Here is a 13,767-nt window from a genome sequence, read left to right on the forward strand (position 1 = left end):
ACTGAGGTGTCCAAATACAAATCACAAGTCAATTTCCTGGATGCAGGGAATGCTAAGTTTTAGTCACCTCTAGGTTTTAGTCACTTTGATCTAAATACTGGCATTAAAACACAGAAACCACAGATACAGAGGCACCACATCTACACTCCTGATCATCCTGGGGGCTGCAGCTACAAAGACAGACCACTACTTTTTCTTAGACACCACCAATTCCACCTTATTTCACATTAGAAGCAAGCCTAACAAACAAGAGGAACCTGAACTACAGAGCATTTCCTTGTCACAAAGCCCTGAATTTGTAGCAAAACTTTCACGTTTAAAAGAAATGACCACAGGAAGATTTTTGACTATCATGAACAGGACTGCAGTTCACATTCAGGTACCTGACAATACAAGCACAGCTCACGTGAAGTTACAGAGCAACTTTCTGGCATCTGGAAAGAGTCTAAATCCTGTTCCCTGGAAAATTCATCCCTATTGCTGCTGTTAAGAACTACAAATAAGCTTTCTGCCCATGCAGAATCTGCCCAGGAGCAGAATTTGGCTTCGAAACCAAGTTTTTGCTCCCATGCCTCAGTTTTAAGGGTGTACGGAAAACTAAAGTCAGACATTCAATAATTCATGTTTATTAAAAAAAAAATGCACGTCAGCAGCTTACGCAATTGAAGGAATTGGAAAGACTACATACTCTTCTTGAAGCTTTTGGATGGGGGATGAGGCTGAAATCCTCCTGCTGGAAGCCCATAGCTGCTCATACGCTGCACAAGACTGGCTACATTGCCAGATTTCTCCCTCCTTACTGGTACGGCATCATCCTTGGGCTCTACATCCTTCTTAACTTCCTGAAACAAGACATTTAGAAGACTGAAAGGCCATTTAAATTACCCAAGAGTTCAGTGTTTTTAGACAGCCACCCCACAGACTAACAGATTTCAACTACTTACCATTTGGTGTGTAATGACATATTATACTCAAAAATCATGGCAACCTGCACCTAAACATATTAAAGGCCTTAACAGACTTGACCCTTCCATACAATCATCTTAGTAAACAGGTAAGCTGATGTGCTGAGAAAATTCAGAAACGGGCAGTATTTTAGCCATTTACTCCAAACCTAAGACAAGTAGCTTTGAGCCCATAAGTCCCATATGACAACTCTTAAGTCACAGCTCATATTTGAAAACATTTTTAAAAATACAGATATCACTTCAATGACAGACCCATAGGGTAGAGCACTAGAAATACTTTAATATGTAAGACTGTATTAGGTGATCAGAAAAGGCCTCAGAAAGCTCAGAGGTTGTTTACAGACAAGATGCAATCATAATGCTGAAAGACACAAGTGGAAAAGAAAGAGATACAAGAAATAGAGTGGGAGGAAGTGAGGGGAAAGGTGTAGGAGCAAAGTAACAGAGACATCATTTTTCTGATAATTGTCTCCCACCTTTCTATCTTTCTGAATTAAGGTGTTAGCATTGGAATTGAATGTGCCAATAAAGACTAAGAAGCCTATAAACAAGAAAGCATCAGTTCTTGACAGAAAAGGCCACCTACACAGCAGTTACTCTACTGCATCAGCCCATTAAATAAGATTCCACCGGAGAACAGACACTCTGAAAGAAGGAAATCATCGCTTTGCACAAGAAGAAACCCATTAAGTCAGATGAATGGCCCATCTAGTGCAGAACACAGCTCCCAGCAGCCGTAATCCCAGACACTCTTTAGAGAGCTAGCCTGCAATGCAGACCCTCCCACATTCCCAGAGCACCCATACGGGTTTCATTAGGGAGATAAATCCCCTCCTCTCTCCCTTTCCTGATTTCGATGAAGCTGTCTAATTCCCTTCTGCACCCATGGCCCTGTCTGCCTCCACAGCTTCCTTGGAGACAGACACCAGATATTCGCTCTCCTACATAAAGAAGCTCCTTTCTCTCTCTCCTCTGATTTAAACTAACACTTTACTAGTCCCAGTGTGTTCTCTCCATTACTGCATTTAGTTTATCACTACCTCCATGGCTGTGTAAACCTTGATCATCTCTCCCCTTGACTTTAGCCTCTCAATTGAAGAGTCCCAGCCTTGCCAGCCCCCATCTCACCAGGCAGCTGCTCCATCCCCTTAACCATCTAGCCACCTGTCCCCATCCTGGTCCCAATAGGTCTGATGACACCTGGCATCCTGATGGTGTTCTGGGCTGTCACTGCACCCAGAGCTGAGGATTTCGGAGAACTGAAAGCAGCACCACCATCAGATATTCATGCTCAGCTCTCAACTGGCAGTTCCATGCAGGCATGGTATGGATTACCTATTCTTATACACATTACTTGGCATTTAACTGCAAGGTCATCTGCCACCCTTTTTGCCTGCTCAGCTCCTTGCTATCAGCATGGCACTGAGCTACATGAGAGTTTAATAGCACTCACAAAACAGGAGTGTCCGCTGTGTAATCCCCTCTCCAGAGGGCCAGAGATGCTGGACAAAGCCAGTACCACAACCAGCCCCTGGGGGATCCCATCACTGACAAGCCCTTTGCTTCTAATTCTTTAAGCAACTTCCAATCCATAAAAGAATTTTTCCTGCAGTCTCAGAGCAATGTCATTCCTTCAATAATTTGATGGAAAAATTTATCAAAGACTTTCTGAAAATCCAAGTGTGTTACATCTGTTGAATCTCACTGATTAGCAAGACCCTCAAAGCCTGTCAGCTTTCGCACCACCGCAGCATTACAATGTCTTGAGGAAAGCAAACACCAGTAAGTACTTTGCAGCTTTTCATGATCTACTTCAGAACAATTCTTGCATCCATCACCAGCTGCCACTGTTTAACGACTCCACTAGTTATTTCAGCTACAGCTGCAATAAAATATTTGAAAACAGCATATATATCTCTGTTATTAGTGTCTTGTGAACTCTTAAACATTAGCTTTAAGACAACAAAACCCATGCACTGATGAAATGCCAAAAAATGAGAAGCATATTCAACAGGACCCCTCTGGTGCTTTCTGGAACATTAAAACCCAGGCTACTTACTGCAGCTGTGCAGCTGTTCAGCTGGAAAACTCAGCAGGTCTGGAAAGCTACTGATGCTTTCAAACGATCTACAAACCTCATGTCAGACCATGCAAAGCACCTTCCTATTTCCCAAAACAGCAGAGCAAGTCGAATAAGCAAGACTATACAGACAGCACAATTTTTCCTCTCACTCATCTACATTCCTGTTGTAGTTCCTGCTGTTACTCTCCTTTATCCGCTGGGATTTCTGCACTGGAGATCTTAGCTCTGCTGAGATCCCACCTCCCAAGTCACAGAAAAACCCAAAACAAAACCAAACAAACAAAAAAGCAAGCTCTGGAATAGCACAGCATTCTGCCTGCCTCCCATTTGAGTAGACATTTCACATTTCAAAGGCTTTTTCATTTTCAGTCTTATAGTTGTTTTTTGGTCAGTTACTTACAAGTCTGATAAACCATGAGGAATTAAATTTGGCTACAGCTGAAAAGTTTGCCACCTGCAAAACACCCTTCTAGCTACCTTACTGACGAGGCCATTCTGCTCCACTGAAAAACACACTGGCACTTGAAAACTTGCCTAGAGTGGATCTGTCCCTGTATTTTTAAAATTACAATCTTTTGTTATGCAATTTATATAGCCTCCAAAAGCTTCCAGCTGCTCCAGAAACTAATGCTTCCCCAGTTAACCAGTTTTTCAATCGTAATATTCTCCAGTGAGGAGTCAGTACCAGGGTCCTTCTCCAGGTTTGCGGTCGGCTACACCAAACACCTCTATTTCACATCCATCCTAACAGTAGGAGACTGCCCTCAAAAGCACATGTCAGGATCCTCTGACATTAATACTCGTCACCACTGCCAGCAATTTCATCCTGAGCATCGCCACTATGACTCTCTGACCTTTCGGACATACTAAGGTTTTACAAAGGCAGTCCTTCTGAACAAGATACGTATATGTTGGTATCTCTAAACTGACACTAATCGATTCATGTGTTAATAAATGCCTCGTTAATACAATCCTGTCTGAACAGCTGGGCTGACTTTCAGTGGCTGGAAAACAAAACTGCCCACTGGTCTCATCTCTGTAACCAAACCAAGGATAAAATGACACAGGTACCACGACATCCAACCTGAACGTGTCCAAGGCTCCTATTGTTGGTTTCAGAACAAGTAAAGCTTCCCCCACACACACTTTGTTTTTGTTTTTTAAGCCAGCTTCCTATATCCAAACTAACAGAGAGAGTCTCTGCTGTGACAATATCAACAAAAAACCTTCAGGACACTTCAGCTTGTTTTGAGATGAGGCCACCACCAGCTGCCAGCCAGCAAAAATGAAATGAAAATCTGACATTAACTGCAGCTGGAAATTTTAATATTTTTATTATGCCAGTCCGCTGCAGTTCAAGGCTTGTCAGTGTTTCCATTAGCAACACAGATTTTATGCATTTATGACTTGGCAGTAGAAGGTCAATACAGACTGACTCTTGGCATAAAAAAAACCACTCAACTGGGAAGTAACCACCCACTCGTTCTGTTGCAAACTGCAGCACTAGTCATAAAGGTTTTAAGGTTTTATAATCTCCACTAAGCATGTCCTTCACAACGCTTACAAAACTTGCTGAAATCACTACAGGCTGACATGCAAAAATGTGTATAAATCTAACTCAGTAGTGAAAAAAGACTGGAGCGATATTAAGAGGCTTTTTGTTTTAATTGCACCTGTCACAGTGTAACAATTCCTCAGGGAAATTTATATACAAAAATCTCAAAATCATTTAGCAAAAAAATCACAGCAACATGTGAAACAAGAACTATTCTTCTTTGCACATAGACAAAAATCTAACATGTCTAAATTCACCTATAGCCTCATGATGCCCATTAAAATAAACAAACAAGCAGGCAGTCCTGACCTACTTTTTAAGCCAGCAAGCAAGCAGCCTTCCCACCATGAGCCACTCGCCCTCGCCTTGCTCCAGTGGGGACATCAGGACCCTCCCCGCTTCCCTTGCCAGAAGCGAAGAGCACTGGAGATGGAGAAAGCAGGTCAGACCGTCTGAAAGGACATGAGGAATGGATAGTTACAAATATGAAGTCTGTTCCTGAATTGCGGGGCACAGAGAAGTTCATTATCCAGCAAACCTAAATGCTTAGCTAGATTCTTCAAGCATAAATAGGAAGACTTTAGCTGCCCATCTCCTTTTATATAGGTCATTATACCAAGAAAATAATCTTTAGACTTTTTACATTATTTACACTGTGAACTACGAAACATCAGCTTGTACAAAAGCAATGTGGATTTCTGTTACTGGATTAGTATGTTTTAAAGCAAGATCTCAAGCAGCAGAAAATGGTCTCAGTATCTGAAGAGGCTGAGATGAAAAATACACAAAAGTAAATGTCTATAAGCCTCCACATACGATTCTCTCATCTCTTTTCTTCCCCTTTTCTCATCTCTCTTCTTCCCCAACAGAAGAACCTATGGACTGGCAAATTAAGTTTATGATTCATGTTTTACTAGACAGAAAATAAGGAAGTCAGAATTGAACCTGTCATTTATTTTACGGGAAAAGGAGGAATTGGAAGCTTGTGGTAAATCTACAGGCCATAGTTTTGTTTATACAAGTTTATCTCTTCACCTCACAGCCTGCAAAACCCTGTCACTGAAAAGTAACACGTACGTATCTGTGTGACTGTATAAATACATATGAAAACCTGTACAGCTGCATACAGATGAGAGAGTCAACCATGATCTGTTCAAGTGCAATGAAACACCGTGGTTCCTGGAACACAAAAATAAATCTTCACACAGCTAATTATTTAAGCACCCACTGCCTCTTGCATTTACAGTCCTAGTTACAGCAGCAGACAGGTAAGCACAGGGCAGCTTTAACAGCTCCAGTCTCTTAAATCTAAGATATCCCACATCCTTTCATTTTGCCAGTGTCTCCTTCTCCAATAGAAAACATGTTTTCTCACCCTCAATGCAGGCGCCCACAGAGGCGAAATATTTAATAAAGGCAAAGAAAGGAATAGCTGCAAATTAGTCACCTTTCTATCTGCCCCATTCCTTTGCCACACTTCCCACAAACTAAAGGGAGAGATCAAGACAATTTATGAACAAAAATAGCTGAGAAGCTCCTGAGCTCTCTCCCCAGAGCATTCAGAGGTCAGAGTAGGTTGCACCTCTCTGAAGAGCTCAGCTGGGAGTGGTCACAAGCTACCCCTGACTCCCCAGAGGATTAAACATTATTCTTGAAAATAGAAACAAATCACTTCAAAGATGAAAGTAGTTACCATCTGAAGAATGGACAAACTTGATAACCTTTGTTTTGCAAGACAAATTACCTCCTGGGCAGTTTAACATGTGTCACAGGTTGATTTTTTTTTGGCCTAATTTATGACCAAAGTAGGGACTGTTTAACAGTAAATCACTGGCTTTATTTTTCAAGTGCTGACCCACAGTCAGGTTGAACCAACAGTAAGGCAGCATCACTCCTCGTCTTTACCACTTCTAAAACTGAAATTGCTTCATATTCTGACTTTTGTACACCGCAAAGACATTTCTGTTCAAGACTAAGGCTAGAAAAAGGTTTCCAGCTGATATGAATCCCCAGAGTTTTCACAAGAGCTACTGACACGTACTGCTATGGGAGTGACTGCTGCTGTAGTTCCTCAACACAGCACACTGCTCGCTCAAAGGCCACTATCAGCTGAGCAGAGCTTTGGAAATTCCCCTAAATGTTTCTTATAAGAGAGTTTTACACAGAGCTATCCAGCTACATCTAAAGTTTTAGCATGCTTCAAACATGACAGTACAGAAAGCAAGGATGCAAAGTCCTGGTAGATAGGCTCATCCATGACCAAGCGATGCCTGAAGACATCTGTCGACTCTCTGTTAATAGCAGAGTTTCCTATATGGTTGGAGAAATATTTTCAGTAAGTTGAATTAATAATATTTGTGCCTGCTGCAGATTCAAATCACAATTTCTAACTTTTTCCCCCCAAGAATAAAATATTATTAGCTACAGAAGAAGTGACTCAAGCCAGGCTCACACTTCTCCATTTTGCAGACAGAACCTCAGCGTTTCCTTCTGTTAAGCCACACGCACATCATGTCACTCAGCATGAAGTTTAACAAGTTACCAATATTTTTATATCTGTTATAATCTATGCTAAATATAGATCATACAATCACACTGCCTCCCTGTTAGGAAGAAAGGCATCACCAATCAGGCAAGGTATCCCATCTTTCTCACAATATCTGACAAATGGAATAGGCAGGATCTCTGGGAAGCTTAAAAAAATATACTGAGTCACTTCAGACTTACACACTGAAACTTGAGCCATTGAATGAATGTAACATTTGAAGGTTAAGAACAGGCAAACAACTGGACTCCCCTAAAAAAGGAAAACTCATCTCTACAGAGGGAATGTAGAAGCAGGTTTGGAATTTCAGATCTTCATATTAATTTTATATATATAAACTCTGTATACATGCCTATATTTTAATTTTTATATATATATAAAAATAATTTATTTTTCTTGAGGAGAACTAGATACCTGTAAAGCTTGTGCCAAACAAGTGTCAAAACAGATTCTGATCTGAGGTTAATATTTGTAAAATACAAGAGACCTAAAAACATGTAACATCATAGCATCCTGAGAAGCTTTTGTGGATGTAAAAAGACTCTTTCCATCTGCTTTCAACAAGGACCAAAACCCAGATGCAGAAAAGCACAGCAGTCAGATCACCAGGCCTACCAACAGTGGAGCAAAGAATCCTAAATTAACAGGAGTAACTAAAGGAAGCACAGAAGTTTACATCAATGTTTCCCAGCCGTTTAGTTACGAAAAAAAGTTAGCCTTAACAGATTTCTAAAAAAAAAACCTAAATAATATTTCATGGTGCGGCCACATACACAGCCAGATAAAAACATCTTAAAATGTTAACTACATTTCTTTTCTAGTCTACTTGCTTATGCACATGAAAAATTAATTATATTTCTTGTAATTGTTTTATAGACTAACGGTTAATGTCCTGTCAACCACCAGCCACAAAACAGTGCTTTAGATCAACGAAACCAAGAATCACTCATGGCAGAGGGCATGACCGCAGATCCAGCTCCCACGGCACGCGGTGTGTTATCAAGCTTCCCATGCACGGGAAGGCAGGAAGACACATTTCTTTCCCTTCTCCCAGTTAAGTGCCTTTATTGCTGGTCCAGAGAAATGTGTGATCCATTAACCACTACAGGTCCACTTTGATGTTTAACTCTGAAAAACCCACATTCCTTCTTGCCATCATCCTGGGTTCCTGCACCCACTGTCATACTCAGCTTTCTTCTTCCCTGCACCCCTTTTCCAGGGCACCCATCTCTTTCCATCCCCTGTAAAACCTCCAGCACTTCACTCGTGGCCACCTCTGCACAAAGGTTAAAGCAAGTGAAAACACTGCCACATCTACGCCCCATCACAACTCTTGCCTAAGACACAAAATTAAATGCTTGTGAAATTTGCCAAATAAGGGCTAAAAATATGAATCTTAAAATCTCACTGGAGATTAAAAGACATTTGAAGATTAAGTTTTATCAGTGTCACACAGTAACTAACATTTTTAACTGAAAATGCATCTTGCTTTCTGCTCCTGTTTTGTAAGCAGCTAGGTGACAGGGCAACTGCCTGTCATCATCAGTTGCTAACGCTTTGAAAGCTTATTATACCAAGTCCAAAGCTAATGAACTCATAAACATACACCAAAATAATATTTTTAGGAAGTGAAGAAAGGTATCTAAAAAGTTTAAGCCTAGATGTAACTTTGAGATCGGCTCATAATATTAAATAGAACCCAGTGTTCAAGGAAGGAAAATATACATTCAAAAATAAATTTAATACTAAAAACACTACAGTAGAGGACAGCTAACTCCCCACCTCCAAAACGATGACAAAAAAAAATTTCACAAGTGGTGCAAATATTATGAGGTGACAGGCCAGACGAGCTAGCCTCACGCAAGTTTAAGTTTCAAGTACACAAGTAAATTACTTCATTCAACCTCATAAAAATAAGCAAAAGATTTAACATTAACTGTGTTGGGTGTACACACATGTTGATTTATTAGACATATGGCAAAGTACTAAAAATGCAGCACTGGAATGGACACCCAGAGCTTCCCAGGATGTAACAAACACTACGTATCACAGTACCTGATAACTGACCTTTTTGGTATTATTATTACATATGCTAGTTCCACAGTACATATTTATGGCTGTATTTTAGACTTCTGTATAGAATGAAGGTCTAAATTTAAAAGTAAGTTTCCTGCCCACGTCCAGTCCATCATTGCTGACCAAGACGCTGGCAATGCTTTGTGGAGTTTATTCAACGATGGTTGCGAAAGCCGTCTGATGGAACACACCCTGTTTGCGAGCTTCCAGACGGAGAATGGTAACCTTTCTCCGGTGCTCGGAGGGGAAGTTGTAAAATCACGCACAAATCAAGTGTAAAAAAAATAAATAAGGAAGGGCAAAAGAGCAGACTGTTTCATGTGGTTAAAGGAATAACTACTTGTATATCCCTGTTGGCCCTTCCAGACCAGCTTGTGCAACAAGCCGTCACACCCAAACTGAGCAGCACTGCTAGTCCCCAGGAGCGTGCAGGTACAGCAAAGTAACATCACAAACCAGCAAGTCATTTAGAAAAGCAAGAGGCACGTGTGCAATCAAGAAATTTGGATAACTCAAATCAGAGAGAATAATTTTAGCATATTAACTGGGATTCACACAAGTCATTAACCACGTTTTATTCTGCTGTCCTTTGGAACAGCACCTCAAGTTCCCTTCCTCAGCAGTACTGCCACCAAGGCAAAATTTAGGAGCTCCTTCCATTTCTCCCATGCTCTTGGCAACACAGTATTTTAAAAAAAAGAATACATAAATATATTTTAAAATTCTAAATATTAGAAAAAGTACCAGTGCTTTCTTCATTCTGTGTTCACAGTCAGCCATGGAAGACTTGACGATACTGCAGATTTTTACTCTTACAGTGAAACAATATTTTTCAAATGCAAACTGAAACCTTCTTGACAGGTGATTTTTTTTTTTTTTTTTTTTTTACATTTTAAAGCACAGGTGCTCATCTAGAACAGGGAAAGGGCTCCATTTCACCAAATTTTCTGCACTTAAATAGAAGTTATCTGAGGAAAGCATCTGTGACATTTCAGATTTAATAGTCCACCAGGATAAATAATTCATATAGCCACGTAACTTTCTCATGACATATCTTTCTAATTGACATACCTATACTGCCTTGGAATACAAAGTAATTTCCCCAACCAACACTGATATGGCAATAAAATCCCAGTGGACATAGTGATGATACATAAAGACAAGCTGGCACGCAGGTGCCCACAAGCGGCAGCGCTGGCATAGCTGTGTCAGCAACAGCAGCTCTATGGTGCAAAGTCTCAGACCATCTGCAAACTCAAACCAACCTCAAGACTTCGCTTGTTCCCCTCTTCATACCAGATAGCCAGTTTACGGAGGGAACTCATAGGGTTAGGACCTGACTGGCATAAACCCAAGCAGCGAATTTAGTTATTTGACTGAAGAAAAAACAAAACCAAAAAAACCAAAACCCACACCACACAAAAAAGCAAAACAAAAGAACAACACCAAGAACACCGAAAAGCAAACCAAGAACGACCCACCACACTAGGAACAAGAATAATCCATAATGAGCTCTGAACCCTGCCAAACACTCTTATATATGATTACATGCCTATACATCAGTGCTATTGGCTATATCTGCCAATGTTTTCAGCTGGTTGGTTGGTTGGTTTTTTGGGTATCTTTTATAATCTTTATTTTTAGAAACAATGGTTTCCCCATTATAAGCAAGGCTCACCCAAGCTATTTATCCTGACATTCCGGTTGGAGGAAACCTATTTCCTTGTTTATTCAGGCCAAAATAGCTGGCTAGTAGAGATCCATCTCTCACCCCACAAGCACAGGAACCATTATCATCTTTCTCGCAATTCCCAGACACATGCTGATGGACGAGATTAGCGGGAGCACCTCAGGCAAACCCACATGGCACCCCCTGATAACACACTCTCCAGTGGCACTATTTCCTCAAAAAGCCCCAAGAAAAATCAACAGGAACCATGGATGGCACCATCGTTCTGGCAACAGGTCTTAAAGCACCAGCCTGAACTCTCAGCTCCACTCCTTGCCAGGAGTCAGAAGAGCCAGCTTGCACCCCTCGTTTCTCTCATATACTCAGCACTGAAACCAGAATTACTTAATATGGCTTTCAATCTTGCATGTTATCTTTGTTTCTGAAAAACAAGAACTGCCAGCTTTGAAGCAAGCGTCGCCTTCTTACCGGCAGGGCTGCCTACCGCTCCCCAGGAAGTTAGCGACACCGCCGAGCTCCTCAGTCTTGCCTCCCTACGTGACCCACTGCAATGACAGTTTCCTCAAAGCAACGGTAAAGCAAAGGAAAAAGCTGTATAAACCAAAATACCATTTGACCGATAGGATTGATAAATTCCTGTGTGTCTAATTTTCTCTGAGCCTTACTTGGATGCAAAAAAACTTGGAGAGAACAGATAGATAGCTGGTGTAACACCTAGCAAAGGAGGAAATCCCAAAATTCTGGAAATAGGTATGTGTTTTACTCCATTCTATAAAGACAATCTAATTAGTTCAAACTAGATGCACATGGCTTATCTTATACACATTGTTTAAAAGCTTACAGTTACTAATATGTTTTTTAATTAATATTACAACCCTATTTAATTGTCCCCAGGTTAGAATTAAGAACGACGCAGAAGAGAGTGACACTACCTTGGCCGTGATCCCTCCCAGCTCCATGATTCCTGCTTAAAGTTCTGGGTGAGGTCAATTTTCTATCTTTGAAAAGGAATTACAAAAGACATTATGCTTGAAGGAGTTTTCAGCCAAAACTTCTCTCACCAGTTCACAGAACGCTCGCTGCTTAACAGCATCTCACCAGCAAGAACATAAGAAGGAGGCAGCAAAGACACAGACTTAAGAACGTAGGTCAGCTGTGCTAATACTCTAGAGTTTTGGTCTGAGGAGGGTTTTAAAGGAAGGAAAGGGGCTTGGGTTTTGCTTTGATTACACGGACAAACACACAGACCAGGAAGCTGAACGAGAAAGTAATCTCTGAAACCAAAATCACCCTTTTTAAAAGAAATTCTTCATGCAAGCACCACAGTTGTCTGCAGTTTCTAAGCGTCTCTATACACCACATAAGGGTATATAAGGTAAACCAAAACCAAGTAATCTTATTACACAAACAACTCTAAGGCCAAGAATTTACACTATATAGTAAATAAAATCTAACAATTATATTGCAATCACAACTTTTAAATTTGTGCTGTTGTTCACGCTCATTACCCCGAAAAGCAAAGTCTGTTTACAGGACTTGATGTTAAGAACATATGGAAAATAAAGCAAGCTTACCGCTTCCAAGGACATATTTGCTTGAACACACCCAGTGTTGCGTTTTGGTTTTTTTTTATTTAGAGGGAGGAAGAAAAATGTCACAGCGAGCAAAGTTCACGCGTTAACTTGAAAAGGACCCAGGCTCAGCACTAAGCTAAGCGGGAGCAGCTGCACACACCTGTGCAGGCAAAAAGTTTTTACCAAACCAGCTTTATTGCAGATGCATCCGCTGGTGGGCGGGTGGCTGAAGTGCCGCATATCCCAAATATGCTCATGGAAGTGCCCACCTTGCTCACCAGAATGCCCCCGAAGCCTGCCGGCAAATTTTTCTACCTTAACTGATGAAAGCTACTAATTAATCTATCCGCTGCTCCTCCCTCATTCGAGTTACTGCCTTGAGCTTACAATCAAACTGGTTTTACTACCGTGAAAAGCCATGCTGCTCACAATATAGCAGGTTGCAAAACCAAGATAAATAAAACAAAACAAGGAACTTCAAGTTCTTAAAAACTTTCTCAGCTATGTACAGACAAAAACCTGCAAAAATGAGCAGAAGGTTGAACAACAAATCATCCCTTCCAGCTGATCAACACAATAGTTAGCTAGAGAGTGAATAGAGCTAGTCAAAATAAACAAACAAACAAACAAAACAAAAAAACCCAAACCAAAAAGCCTTCCACATCCCATACACCTTAACATCTCCAAAAACCTCACACATTCAATCTAACAGCATTACTGCGCTGCTCTAACCCAGACTGGAGATGAATGTCTGTGTGCACATTTCGCACTCTGATGAATTTTAGAAAGAAAAAGCCACTCTCAACGAAAACAATAAGTCTGCTAGGCTTTCACTGTTAATTCCTTTCAGGAATTTATGAAGTTGTTTATTTTACATTGCCTATACAGGAAGAGGGACAAAACCAGCAATAACAATGTCAGGAACAAGAACGCTAAAGCGTATGCGCACACAATTCAAATGAGACTTTCAAATCAGATTCTACGAACAAAATTGGAAATTTATACACTCCAAAATCAAGTACTGCCATACAGGCAGAAATTCTTTTAAATGCCTAGTACGGAAAAGTGAATTCAAGGAAACTAGCAAACTAGCTTCACAAGTTGGCAGTGTAATTGCTTGTACTTTTTTTTTTTTTTAACCTACTTGTTTTCAACTATGCAGTCACCACAAGCTTTTGCACCACTCCTGACCTCTGGTTTCACGACTGCTTTGGACATCCCACCCCTGACTTCCCTCCCAACCTTTACAACACCTCTCACTCTCCATCCAACGCAG

General features: G+C 40.8%; 1 protein-coding gene across 1 annotated transcript in view; it reads right to left on the reverse strand.

Moving 5' to 3' along the window:
- Nucleotides 1-2,014, reverse strand: part of CD2AP (CD2-associated protein) — a 42,063-nt gene extending 40,049 nt beyond the window's left edge. Inside the window, exons 1-2 of the mRNA XM_010297229.1 lie at nucleotides 2,009-2,014; nucleotides 689-842 (exon numbers count right to left, since the gene is read on the reverse strand). Of these exons, the coding sequence (XP_010295531.1) occupies nucleotides 689-842; nucleotides 2,009-2,014 (160 nt within the window). The remainder of the gene's footprint in view (nucleotides 1-688; nucleotides 843-2,008) is intronic.
- Nucleotides 2,015-13,767: the final 11,753 nt, after the last annotated feature.

Source organism: Phaethon lepturus, unplaced genomic scaffold (genome assembly GCF_000687285.1).
Source record: "Phaethon lepturus isolate BGI_N335 unplaced genomic scaffold, ASM68728v1 scaffold12831, whole genome shotgun sequence".
NCBI lineage: Eukaryota > Metazoa > Chordata > Aves > Phaethontiformes > Phaethontidae > Phaethon > Phaethon lepturus.